The 13,570-nt window shown below is 44.9% G+C and overlaps 1 protein-coding gene across 1 annotated transcript; it reads left to right on the plus strand.

Annotated features, from left to right (window-relative positions):
* Window positions 1–653: 653 nt before the first annotated feature.
* Window positions 654–13,484, plus strand: ZFP3 (ZFP3 zinc finger protein). The gene is made up of 2 exons (XM_065910753.1): window positions 654–777; window positions 6,069–13,484. The coding sequence occupies exon 2, from the start codon at window positions 6,077–6,079 to the stop codon at window positions 7,598–7,600; it is 1,524 nt and encodes a 507-aa protein (XP_065766825.1). The 5' UTR covers window positions 654–777; window positions 6,069–6,076; the 3' UTR covers window positions 7,601–13,484.
* The last annotated feature ends 86 nt before the right edge of the window (window positions 13,485–13,570 follow it).

Raw genomic sequence — 13,570 nt, forward strand, 5'->3', positions numbered from 1 at the left:
TTGAGAACTACCAAGCTATTCAAAAAATAAGGAGGTTATGGTAGAATGCCGTTCCCACTGCCTGAACCACCGTCCCCTTCATTCTTAACCCAGGTAATTCCCGCTCAACCTTCAAATTTCAGCCTAAACATCACTCCCTCCAGTAAGCCTTCCTTGACCTCAAGAGTGGGTCTTCCTTTGCCCCCAGCAGGTGACCGGCCTGTTCCTAGGCTGTAGGGTGTCTGTGTTTACCAGATTCGTGGAGTCAGCGAAGGGAGTGACGGGATAAGGGATGCAGATGGGGACGTTAAGGACATAGTCTCTGCCCGGGAAGAAAGTGAAGCCAACTTTCAATTTCTTGAGTCCAGATCAATGCTTGGGGAGCGACATCAGCGTGCAGAGCGGCCGGTTCCAGGGCGGAAGTGCTATCCCTGGAGCCGTTCTAGGAAACTCGGAGGACCCAGCTTGTCGGTGATCCTCGGGCAGAAGTGGGCATTGCCAGGCGCAAAAGACCATTTCAGGGAGCTGGTGTGGAAGGCAGCGGCGAGGTGGGGCTCGTGTGCGGGCGAGAACCGGGGCAAAGCAAGCCTGGAAAAGGTGAGGAGTCGCCCGCCAGCCGACCACCTGTTCCTCCCGGGAGTGCGGCGCGTGCTGATTGGCTGGAGTGCTGCCTGGGTACCGGAAGTGGCCGATGCCCGTCGCCCGTGAAACCAAGACAACAGCTGCGGGTTCTGAGCGAGCGCGCGGAGAAGCTTGGGGAGCCCGACCGGAGCGAGTGTGGGGCGGTAGCTGCCTGAGGTGAGACCTCATCCCGTCCCGGCGGGGGGCGGAGGGCGCTGGGGTCCCGAACCCCTGGCCTGCGAGCCCGGCGGAAACTCGACGTTTAGGCCCCTACCAGACCCGGATTCGATGTATGACCTTGGACATTATGGTCCCCCAAGCCCCCACCGGGTCCCCATCTGCACAAACCCTGGACGCGGCCAGGGCCCGTCTTCGCCCTGGTTCCCTGCCTGTCAGTCGCCAGACGAGAGCAGCAGGGACACCCCCTTCCTCGGTCCTGACGTGGGGACCAATGGGAGCTGTGGTTTCCTCAGATATTCCATCCCCAAGTAAACTGCGGGGACGAAATGGCGGGCATTGTCAAAAACTCCAGCCCTCCTGGCAGCTTATGCCCAGGACGGCAGACGGGATATTGGCTTAGAAGGGTTATTTGTGGAAAGGAGGTGGGTTTGAGTGCAGAGTTAATAGAGCCTTGCTGATTGTGGGAACAGGGAGACAGCAGAGGAAAAGAAGATAACAGTCCTTTAAAGGAGCTTCTTTTTACAGCTAGTTACTGACATCAGCAATGTGTCAGGCCCCCGATCTAGGCTCTTGAGATATAGAAATGAGTGAAATGCCCAGTTCTTCCTCCTGGCTACCACAGATTCCTGGTGTAGACAAGACATGTACACAGATGCCTTCTGTATTTACCAGGTACCCGAAATATGTTAGGCACTGGGAATGTCAAGATGAATACAACATCCTTGCTTATGGTCTAAAGAAGAAAACAGATGACTTAGCCTATCCCTGGAGATTCTGACTCTAAGAGATCTGAGGTGGGACCTGGAAGTTAGTATTATCAGAGGTTTTTCTAGTTGACTTTTCTGCATCTAACCTAATCCCAGGCCAAGAATCATTATTTAAGGATCGTTTATTAAACAAACACACAAAAACCTTCCTGCTATGATTGCAAGCCCACTGAACAATTTTTTGAGTTTTATGTGGCTTCTCATGTAGGCAGTATGGTCCTTTAAAAGTTTCATTTCTCGTGGTTAATAAGTTGGTGGATATTTGGTTTATGCATCATTATTTTGTGAATGAGGATTTCTGAGTGCATTAAAAGAAATACAGATCTGCAGAGTTGAAAACTCTGTTCTGAACTTGGGAGACCCAGCCAGACGCTTGTCAGCCCCCAAACTGAGGACTAAGAGTGCTCAGCCTACTTCTGAGATGGCACGTCCATCTTCTCTCTCTCCAGAAAAAACTCACTTTAAATTTAGAAAAGTGAAGAATTGAGAAACATAGGAAATTATGTTTGGAAATTTGAATTTGTGCTATGAGTAGTGGAGTGTTTCCACATGAGAACAAGGTCTAATGTGTGTCTGTTCCTCTGGGAAAATCAGTCAAAAGGAGGATGACTTTGGGACTTCTGCAGCAGTTCAGCGGTTAAGACTTCAAACTTCCACTACAGGGTCCATGGGTTCCAGTTTTGGTTGGAAACTGAGATCCTACATGCCTCCAAGTGTGGCCAAAAGAAAAAAAAAAGAAAGGAGGGATGGTTTTATTTATACATGAGAAGGCGTCTATAAAACAAAACAATATTTAACAAATGGCATTAGTATTGTGGCACTGGTGGAATGCAAAGTAAAAATAATCAGAGGGGGCAAAATTTAATTGGGGAAGACTTTCTGGATTAGAATTTCGAACCAGATGTTGAAGTTGGGGATAGATATACATGCCTAACTTCTATGTCTTGTGTCTTGTTTTTCTGTGAACACATGATTTTCCATATGGTGTGAGACAGATGTGAGTTTTATGAATGCTGATTTTGTAAGGAGCTAGATGATAAAAAGAAGTAACTATAGGAGAGATGGTGGTGAAAAGTAAAGGCCAGAGAGGGGTCAGAAGTAGACAGGGACTGAATTACCAGCTTGTGGAACTTGTTCTTGGATGAGCATTAGAGAGAAATTTATTTAAGACAGCACTTTCTAACTCAAATAGTACCATGGTTGAAAAAGAGAGCTAAATTCTCTATGATGAATTCTTACAGTTATATAGGTACACATTATCTATAATTTTCAAAAACTTCAATGGAAAGGGGAAATCCAGGTTTTGAGTATCTACCTTTTTTCCATGGGAAAATTAGAGAAGGCACTGGGTGGGGGAACGTTGAAGAAGATTCCAGTTCATTTTTAGGGGTAGCAGAAAGAGCTTCCAAGACTTTATGATTCCAGTAGATCAGGTTCCTTCCAGGTGTCAGGGGAGGGAGCTTACCAGGGCTGCACCCCTGAGTGACTCGGGAGGCCGCAGGGTATGATCCTGTGGATGACTGGAGGCTGGGCAGAGAAAAAGGACAGTACAAAGGGCACCCCCAAAATCCCCCCTTTCCCCTTTCCCAGTCTCTTCTGCCTCTGAGAATCTTTCACTAATCTCATCTTTTCTTCCCTCTTAAGCTTTCTCTATACTGGCACCATCCTTTCTAACATAAGCATATTCAACTCTCTCCCATTGGAGAAAATCCTTCTTTGATTTTCTTTGGCCTTTTGCACTAGTGCCCATCTTGGTCCTCTCCTTTCATCTAAATTTTCTGAAAGAAGCAGCAAATTTACTAATGAGTCCACTGCCACCTGGTTTCTGCTGCTGTCATTCCACGGACTCTGTTCGCACGTGTCACCTGTAACTACTCGGCAGGCGTTTCCCAGTTCTTATCCTCCTGGATCTATCAGCTGCCTGTGATGCCTTGTTGTCCCCTCTGCCATGGCCTTGGTGACCTCTATGCCTCTGTATTCTGGTACTTCTACTTCATTAACCCTTCTTTCTCTTCCTGGAGGGTTTATATTCCTCTCACTACCCCTTTATCACTAGGGTCCTAACAGGAAACAGGTACGTCGATCAAATTAGGATAATTTAAGTAGGGTTTATTTGCAAAGAAGTTAGTTGTAAAACGTGTGGGTGTGGGAAGGGTGTTGAGGAACCTGGGACTGGCAGTAGCATAGTCACCAGCCCTAGATCAGGAGAGATAAGAGGTAGGAGAGGTTCTGGAACCCACATGAGACAGTTGGGTAGGACAGACTCCTTGAGACGAGTAATGAGCTTCAGTTGAAGGGCACCAGGAGCTCAAGGAGACCTCATAGGAAGGAACCAGGAGGATAAATACTCCGACCTCACTCTCCTCACTCCTTTCAGCCTCCTGTTGGGGCTCCCTATTGGTAAAACACAGCTGGAAGCCAGAGGGCCTGTTGGTGAGTGCTGTGTAGGTTAGCCTTCTGGGGCAGAGAGCAGGGTGGAGAAAAGTTGAAGGATCTGGAGTGAACATGGAATTTAACTGGAGTACTCTTGAATGTTGGCTTTGGCTTTCTAGGTTTCTGTCTTCAGTATCTGACAGTTCTCACATTGTATTCATTACTGCCTATGCTGAGTACAGTCAAGTCTGTATCTCTTGTCTTGACTGCTGTAAGCTTTAGACCAATATGTTTTGGCTGATTCTTTGATACTTCTGTATGGATGTGTTGAAACTCATCTTGTCCAAAACAGAGCTCACTTGTCATCTTCCCTCCTAAACTAGCTATTCCTCAATATTCCCAACCTTGGTGGTACCACTCTCCACCTGATTATACCTACCTCATGCCTGTATTCAATTGTACCCCAAGTCTTAGAGGATTTGTTTTCTCAAACATTTCTCTAGTCTCTTTCCTCTTCATTCACACTACTACTATTACCCTTGCCAAATCTCTGGAGCTATTGTACCTGTTAGTAGCAAGTTTGACTTCATAAATAAAAAAACCATAATGACTTAAGCAAGGAAAAAAAACCTCATTTCTCTCTTAGATAAAAGAAATCTAGAGACAGGCATTCCAGGGCTGGTCTGGCAGCTTTACAGAGTCACCAGGGACCCAAGGGTCCTTCCTGCTCTGGTCCAGGGCGTGCTGTTGAACGCATGGTCTGAGGTGGCACTCCAGCTGTCACCTAATGCCCCAGGCACAGCCCCAAGGAGGGTGAAGAAATGTATCCTTACCTTTAAGTAGATATCCCAGAAGTCCCTTGTGCTTTCATTTGCATTTTACTGTCTTGTTGGCCAGAAGTTGGTGATGTCACCAAATCTAGCTGCAAAGAAGGCTAGAGAATACATTTCCTTAGGTAGCCTTGTTGCTACATTAGTAAATTCATTATTCTTTTGTTGATGAGGTGAGGAAGAGGGATAGACAACTAAAAATCCTTGCCATAGCGTTTTAGAAGTCTTTTTAAAAATACAGGCTTTTAGATTTATAAAAGTGCTAAGAAAATTACATAAAGGGACCAATTATAATACTCATAAATAAAACAACATTGCAAACATATATATAATAACAACCAGTTAGAAAATATAAGAAAAACTCACTAAAAGACATACAGAGATGTGATAGATACAAAAGCATCAGGGTAAGTTTGGAAATTTTACAAAATTATACTAAAATTCATTTGGAAAAATAGAATAGATAGGAAGTTTTTGTAAAAGAAGACAAAGAGAACTTTCTCTAACATATTAAAACTTTTTAAGCTACAGTAGGTCGAACAGTTTGGTATTAGAGAAGGAATAGACAGATCAGGAGAACTGAAAGGAGCCTGGACATTGACCCAGATATATATATATGGAATTTTAGACTGTGGTATAGGAGGCATTTCAAATTAGTAGGGAATATTAGGTATTGATACAGTTTAGTAACCATCTGGAGAAAATTAAACTAGAACCTTACTTCATCCAAATATAAGGGAGTCAAGCGTGGTTCCTTCTGTGCCCATTGTAGCTAAGTTATGTTAACCTTCTGAGTGGGTGACCCCTACAACATATACAATTCCCTGTTCTGTAGAGCTGGTGAACACCACAGCACTGGGCTAAAGATAGCCCTTCTTGCTACTCATTTCTGGTTACTTCCTCTATAAACTCCAGAGTCATATTAGTCACTTTTGTCCCTTCTCCCAACCTTCTCCATATATTATCTGTTAATATGGCTACAAGTTTCCTTAAATGTTTTTCTTACCAACCTCAGGTTCTGTCCCAACTCATTGTTAATATTATGGAGCTTTCATCAGCATCTTCTTACCATCCATTTCCTGTCTCTAGCCTTAAATCTCTTCCTCTGATCATTCCTCTCACTCTGTTCAGTCAGCGTCTGCTATTTGTGTAGCATGTCCACCATAATCCGGAATCTTTTTCTTCTTTTCCATAGCATCCTATAATCTCACCAGATACAGAGAGTGCTGTCAGAACCCTGTCGAGCTCCCTACTTCCTAGCATGGGCTTCATTTAGCTGTGATACAGCCACTTCACAGACTTACTTCTCTCATTTCAGATTGTGAGATGGGGACTGAGAACAAGGAGGTAATTCTCAAGGAAGAAATTTCTGAAGAATCTCAGCCACATGGGGCATTTTTAGAAAAAATGGAAGAAAAACTTCCAAAGGTGGTGTGCCAGGGTCGTGAGTTTGGAGCAGTGTGTGAAGAAGACATATTGGAGGGGCATTCCGGAGAGTCCACAGAAAAGATTCTGAGGCAGAAGTCGTCTGAGGAGAGAGACTTTGCATCAGAGTTGATTATCTTTAAGAAATCACCCTCCAGTGAGAAAGATCAGGAGAAGGATGAGAGTGAGCGAGTCTGCAGACTTGGCTCAAACCTGCTCACACGTCAGGGAGACACCACAGTAGAGGCAGTTAACACATTTGCTACTTCTGACCAGAATTTCATAGAGAATTTAGGACCTAACAAAACACACAGAAATTCTGTGGGAGAAAAGCCTCATACATGCAAAGAATGCGGGAAAGCCTTTAATCAGAACTCACATCTTATTCAGCATATGAGAGTTCATAGTGGAGAGAAACCCTTTGAATGCAAAGAATGTGGAAAAACATTTGGAACTAACTCAAGCCTTCGAAGGCACCTGAGAATTCATGCTGGAGAGAAGCCCTTTGCCTGTAATGAATGTGGAAAGGCCTTCATTCAGAGTTCACATCTCATCCACCATCATAGAATTCACACTGGAGAGAGACCTTATAAATGTGAAGAATGTGGTAAAGCCTTCAGTCAGAATTCAGCCCTTATCCTACATCAGAGAATCCACACTGGGGAGAAACCATATGAATGTAATGAATGTGGGAAGACCTTTAGGGTTAGCTCACAGCTTATTCAGCATCAGAGAATTCATACTGAAGAAAGATATCATGAATGCAATGAGTGTGGCAAAGCCTTCAAACATAGCTCAGGCCTTATTAGACACCAGAAAATTCATACTGGAGAAAAACCCTATCTATGTAATGAGTGTGGGAAAGGCTTTGGGCAGAGTTCTGAGCTCATCCGGCATCAAAGAATTCACACAGGAGACAAACCGTATGAATGTAATGAATGTGGGAAAACTTTTGGCCAGAACTCAGAGATAATCAGGCATATTAGAATTCATACTGGTGAGAAACCCTACGTTTGTAAGGAATGTGGAAAGGCCTTTAGGGGGAACTCGGAACTTCTTAGACACGAGAGAATTCACACCGGAGAGAAACCCTATGAGTGCTTTGAGTGTGGGAAGGCTTTTAGACGGACCTCTCACCTTATTGTCCACCAGAGAATTCATACTGGAGAGAAACCTCATCAGTGTAATGAATGTGCCAGAACCTTTTGGGACAACTCTGAGCTGCTCCTCCACCAGAAAATCCACATTGGAGAGAAACCTTATGAATGTAATGAATGTGAGAAGACATTCAGCCAGCATTCCCAACTTGTCATACATCAGAGAATTCACACGGGAGAGAAGCCTTATGAGTGCCAAGAATGCCAGAAGACCTTCAGTCGGAGCTCTCACCTCCTCCGACATCAAAGTGTCCACTGTATGGAATGATCTGCGAAATAGGAAAGCCTTCTGAGGGAAAAACTGAAGTCAGACTTTGTGTTCTTAATCTGCACCTCGAGTTAGATCAGATGAATGGGCAGAACCTCCCCTGTCCTTGTACTGATTTTTATTTAAGCAGCTAGACAAAAAAGGATGAGGCACTTTTATGAACTATTCATTGAGAAGTTTCACTGTACTGAGTTAAATCATAAAAGCTGTTTCAGGCCTTAATTCTCCTCTTTCCTTTTTCCTCCCCTTTCTCCTTACCCCCTAGTGGATCACATAACATTAGGGGTCTGCACCAGTCATCTAGCCCAAATTGCTACTATTCAGGAAAAACGGAGGAACCTGATTCCACCACCTCCTAGGAATGGCAGAGTTGACCCTTTGAATATTAACCCCTGAAATGTTAAAGTCATGGCCTAGGAGACATACCTCTCTGTCTTTTCCACTGTTTAGCATTGGGATTTAGTAAGCTTTATTAGCTTCAAAATGTTCCAAACTCTCTATCAAGTTTCCTTAGAAGATGGCAATACTAATGAAGAAGCAGGAAACTTGGGTCATCTTCCATCTAGGACTTCCTCCGTGATTTGAAGAGGTGCCCTGATGGAGGAAACTGACAGGCAATTTATAGGATCATAAGTGAAGGCCCTCAGAATCCAGAGGGGCTGATTAGCAAGGCCAGGGGATAAACAAATGAGGCCAGGCCACTCAACATTAGAAGCAGCTCTTTCACAGCCGCTCAGACTGACTGCTCCCAAGAACTCTGCTGCGTTCACTTTTGGCCCCAGTTCCTGCTGCTGCTGCTGCTGACAGATCCTGTGTCAGGAAGAAGCTCAAAGAGGACTGTGCAGCTTCATTGTCAGCAGGCACCAGGCCACAGTGATGAGCAGGTTCACCTGACTGACCAGGGCCCCTGCCTTGCCAAAGCACTTAAGCTCTCATGACCACTGTTGGGGGCCTTGGTTCATGGACCAGAATGTGATAGCCTCTTCTCCGTTTGCCCTTGACCTTGGAATTCTCTTTCTTCAATATCTCTACATGTGTTTTCTGTGTTCTCCTATGTGTTTCTTTTTCCTCCAAGGAAACACATCCTCAATTTTTCATGTGTCAGTGTTTCTGAGGCAATCTTTCTGAAGTAGTGGGAATTGCACTAATGAGAATCCAGCAGGCTTGGGGTTTGGTCTAAGAACTAGACCCTGAATAAGGCACTTCACCTGCTGATCCTTAGTTTCCTCATCTGTAAAATAAGGGGAGTTGAACTAAATGATCTCAAGTTTCAACCAGCCCAAGAATTCCTGAACTCTTTTTTAAAAATTTAACTTTATGTATCTTCAGTGTTTTATTCTTTAATCTCTTTATTACACTAATACTAATCACTAGTATTTATTGAATTTTTACTGAGTGTCAGAACAATGCTAGACAGTTTACATTTTTATTTTTTACAACCTCCCTATGATGTGGGTCCTCTTTTTTTAAAAACAGACAAAACAACTTTACTGTGGTATAATTTACATACCATAAAATTCTCCTGTTCTAAGTGTTCAGTTGAATGCGCTTTAGTTTATAGAGTTGTATAACCATCAGTGATCTGGGTACTCTAGCCCAATTTGAAAGGTGAGGGGCAGGGGAGATGTCAGGTAACTTGATCGCATGATCAAGCTCATGATCACACAGCTCGTAAGTGCTGGAGCCAAGACTCGAGCCCTGAGCTGTGCTCCGAGACACTGTGCTGTACTCTGGGTAGGTGGGTGCATTACTGCCTTATTCAAAATTCTTTGTACATTTTCTATTAATTACTACATGAATTTGAATATCACTGATTTAAATCATGTTCTTGGAAACATAATTGGCCAGCCCAAACCCATCAAGTGGGTTTACTCTTGTGTCCCAATATGTGTCCCTCCAGGCTCATGCCCTTGGCTTGAGAAAAGGGCTGTAAAAATAAGACGATTGATTACACAGTTTCCACATCCTTCCAGATACCTCTTTCTCTAATAGACTTTGGCATTTCTTTAACTTACCTCTTTCCATAGGTGATTACAAGTGCAGTGTGCTCTCATTCCTTTTTTTCATTGCTCAAGCTCAAATTGAATTATACCCAAACATATCTTTCTCACATGAAACCTGGATGTCGCCCATTCCCTTAACTTCTGATTCCTGTGTTTGAATATTTTATTGGCACATACACCCCTTGCCAGCCCTTAATATAGAACTCAGCACCTCTTTACGCTCCCCACAAAGGATCCCTTCACACAAACATACCCATGAGTAATACTAGCTTTACTGAACATTTTGGTGTGTAAGAAGTGGAGAAGGAGGTTCATGTCCTGTTAGACATTTTGTTCTCAGAGTTCCCTTGGACAAACTGCCACTGAAAAATTTTCTCTTTGTCCTTGCCTCTCAGGTTTATCACTTAAGCTTTTTTCTTGCCAGATAATGAGCAACCCCCACCTCCAGCTCCATTACTTTCTTAAACCCACTGCTTAGCAAATAGAAAAAAAAAGCCCTTCAGTTAAATATACTATTGGAACATTAGATGCAATATTGTGACCAATTTTTGTTGTGCTTGATCCTAATGTTAAGGATAGGAGAACCTGCCAACATACATTAGTGTTTTCCCAAGAGAAATTCTGGTGAATGAAATTATTTCCACCCTCTTATATACAACATTTCCTGTAACCTCACTTCCTGCCTTTACCACCTCTCATCCAGCTAGCTCAGAAAGACTCCTCTCTTCCTTGTTTGCCCCCTCCCCCTCAATTTACTTGGGAGCCAAAATCTGACCATAACATAATTATGACTGGTAGTCATAATCTAGTGCAAGTAGGATTCTGTAGAGGAAAAAAAAGACTGTTTTCTTAATGTTAGATCCATTAAAAATACCAGGCCTCACAATCTCAAAGACCTACTAAAATACCCAGAAATACCCTTCAGGATTTTTGCAGCTATGTCCATGTATATTTTCACCCTTTCCTAATTAAACAGTTTTATTGGTATTCTAACACCTTGTGTAAATAAAGTATTTCTTTACAATTCTATTGATTTGATGCCTTTCTAATGGGCATTCCAACATCCATTGTTACACTATGGTCTTAATATGACTTTGGGGCTTTCCTGGTGGTCCAGTGGTTAAGACTCCTTGCTTGTACTGCAGGGGGGCACAGTTTGCATCCCTGTTGAGGAACTAAGATCTCACCTGCCTAGCAGGGCAGAAAAAAAAAAGTTTTGCCAGGTTCTTGCCATCCTATAAAGTTCCTTAGTACTATACAGCCTATAAATTTCACCAACATGTGCTGTAGTACCTTCCATTTTTGCTATGCTGTTCACTGTCCTTGATCTGCTTTGCTTGATGAGATCCTCAATCTTTCATAACACGGTAAATGTTACCTACTTTCTTTATCTAGATAGATATAGTTTTTCACGATTAACAACTTAATGTAAGATATTCTGGATTGGAATTTCGTGGTGGGCCAGTGGCTAGGACTCCATGCTTTCACTGCCTGAGGGCACGGTTCAATACCTGGTGGGGGAACTAGGATCCCACAAGCTGAGCGGGCAAAAAAAATAAAAGCAACCCCTCCCCCATCATCTGAATGGTTCTTTTTATTTTTAAATGTTACTGAGATTTCTGGGCTGGTGTTTGTTTATGTTTTGTTTTAATATGTTCTTTTAAGTGACTCCTGGTCTAAGGCACTCCTGGCCTCAGGTTGTTGGGTCTGGGATCTTTGAAACTCCAGAAAATTCTGCCTAGAAAAATGTGCATGCAAATTCAGGGAATTCATGGACCATCTGAAACCCATCTTTGAACTCCTGTAGTCCCTTACACGTTTTGAAATCAAACGTGTACTTATAACACAAATTACCAAGTAATCCGCAATAACCTCTCCCTTATCATATTCCCTCCGCTTTGGAGATGAAGCTATGCCAAGACTGTGCCCTCGGGTGAACCCCTGAAAATGGACGGGAGTTGGAGCCTCAGTAAAATCAAGTGGGAAGTGGGAGGCGATTCTGTTGATAACCTGAGGGCAGAGCTTCAATAAGGTGGGTCCTTGGACATTCATCAACCTCAGGCTGAGCGCCTACGACGCGACTGGACCTGTGGGCTGCGCGGGGGCTGCGTGCCACGAGGCTGGTGGAGACCTGAACTCTGCAGCAGCATTCAGCGCCGCGGAGTGGAAGTAGGAGAGAATGCTTCGGTTCTCCCATGGGGCAGGAAGCCCGCCTCCTCCCTGACAGCTGGGGAGCGCCGGCCGACAAGGCCACCCAGGACGCGAGCTCACCCTTCCCCAGCCCCTGGCCGACCCTGCCACGTCCCTGTCTCCAGCTCCGGGCTTCTCACGGGGACTCGGCCGCGACTCTCATCTCTCCTGCTGCGCCGCCGACGAGAACGCTGATGTTCTACTTATTTGTACCACGCTTTACAGGCAGTGTTTCTATCGGTGGACCCAACTTTGCCGGCACCTCCAAACCTTTAAGAAGTCATCGAAGGTGCTCGACCGCCACTGCCTCCGGAATCAAGAGGAAGGAGCTGCATCGAGTCAGGGCGCGAGCCTTGCAGCTGGGGCCGCGCTCGGAAGCCGGGCAACCCTCCTCCGTGCGCCCCCTGGCGGGCAGGGCGGGGGGCACGCCGCGCTGATTGGCCGAGGCCCGAGTTGCGTTTTTGCTGGTGACCTGTGGGGCGAGAGGTCTGAGGGCCCGGAGTGAGCGTGGGCCGCTGCACTACGCTGACCCCCAAGTCAAGTCCAGGGGCGCCCACCACCTGGGACCTGAGCCGGTGTCGTTCTCAGGTCGTTCGTGAGGATGTTTCACATTTCAAGGTGGGATTTTTTACGCTGTTCCCAGACGTTCACTTGCTGTCCCCCTGGTGCCTTCCGACTTACAACCAGGCCTATTAAGATAATTATCTAATAACTAAATATTAAAATTTAACTTAGCAGCAGTGGGGAAGGACAGACTTAACGTACAGACGGCAGGTTTGGTTTCAGAAAGAAGAAAGCACTATCATCTGAGGCTGCTGGAGGGACTAAGACGACAGATGTGGTGGGGATTGAGGGCAGGGGGCCTGCAGAGTTGATCATTTGACACCTTTTGCTAAAAAGTGTGGTTATACATTGGAGTGAGCGAAGGTCTGGGTCAGCTTCCGAAGATTACCCAAAAAGTCTTCAAGAAAGGAGACAAACTTTTCCTTAACCCTGATCTGCTGGGTACGTCCCCATTCTCTGAGCTGAGCTATGGTGGGAACCAACTGAAACTTTGGTCACAGGAGGACTGTAATCCACACTCTGCTCCCTTGACTCCCAAGTGTGAGTCATCCTCTGCTTCCCTGATCCTATTCTGCCATTTCTGGGACCAGGACACTCCTTCCCCAGTCAACCTGCAGCACCAGGTTGCAAAAGTGGGGAGATGTTCCATGGGGTAGAGCACTGCAAGTTGTCTTTCTAAATTGATTCTCTTCTTCACCTTGGGTTTTAATTGGTCAAACTGTCACCCAGCTGGAGGTGTTTTCCAGTGGTAGGTGGATGTGGCAGTGTAACTGAATCTTCACCAAGATTCAGTTGGGGCACCTTCTGTAACACCTGGTGAAAAGGAAACTGCTGTTACTTCACTCTTCCTAGGAGCTGGAATGTGGATACAGTAATGATCCAGCATCAACCATGCAGGCAAACCCATCCTAGTCTAGGGGATGGAGAAGAGGTCCTTGAAGTATCTGGTGAAACTAAACTCAGCTGTCCCTGAGACCAGGGCTTGGCAAACTTTTCCTGTAAGGCCACCAGAAGTAAACATTTCAGGCTTTGTGAGCCATGCTTCTTTTTTTTCCCCCCTGCTTTTTTACATCTAAAAATATAAAAGTGATTCTTAGCTTGTGGGCTTTTAAAACAAACTGGTCATGAGCTGGATTTGGCCTGTGGGCTGTCTGCTGACAGCCAGCTCATGTCTGGATGTTTATGTGAGAAAGAAATAAAAACTTGTGTCTGA

Source organism: Muntiacus reevesi, chromosome 18, assembly GCF_963930625.1.
Source record: "Muntiacus reevesi chromosome 18, mMunRee1.1, whole genome shotgun sequence".
In the NCBI taxonomy this organism is placed as follows: domain Eukaryota; kingdom Metazoa; phylum Chordata; class Mammalia; order Artiodactyla; family Cervidae; genus Muntiacus; species Muntiacus reevesi.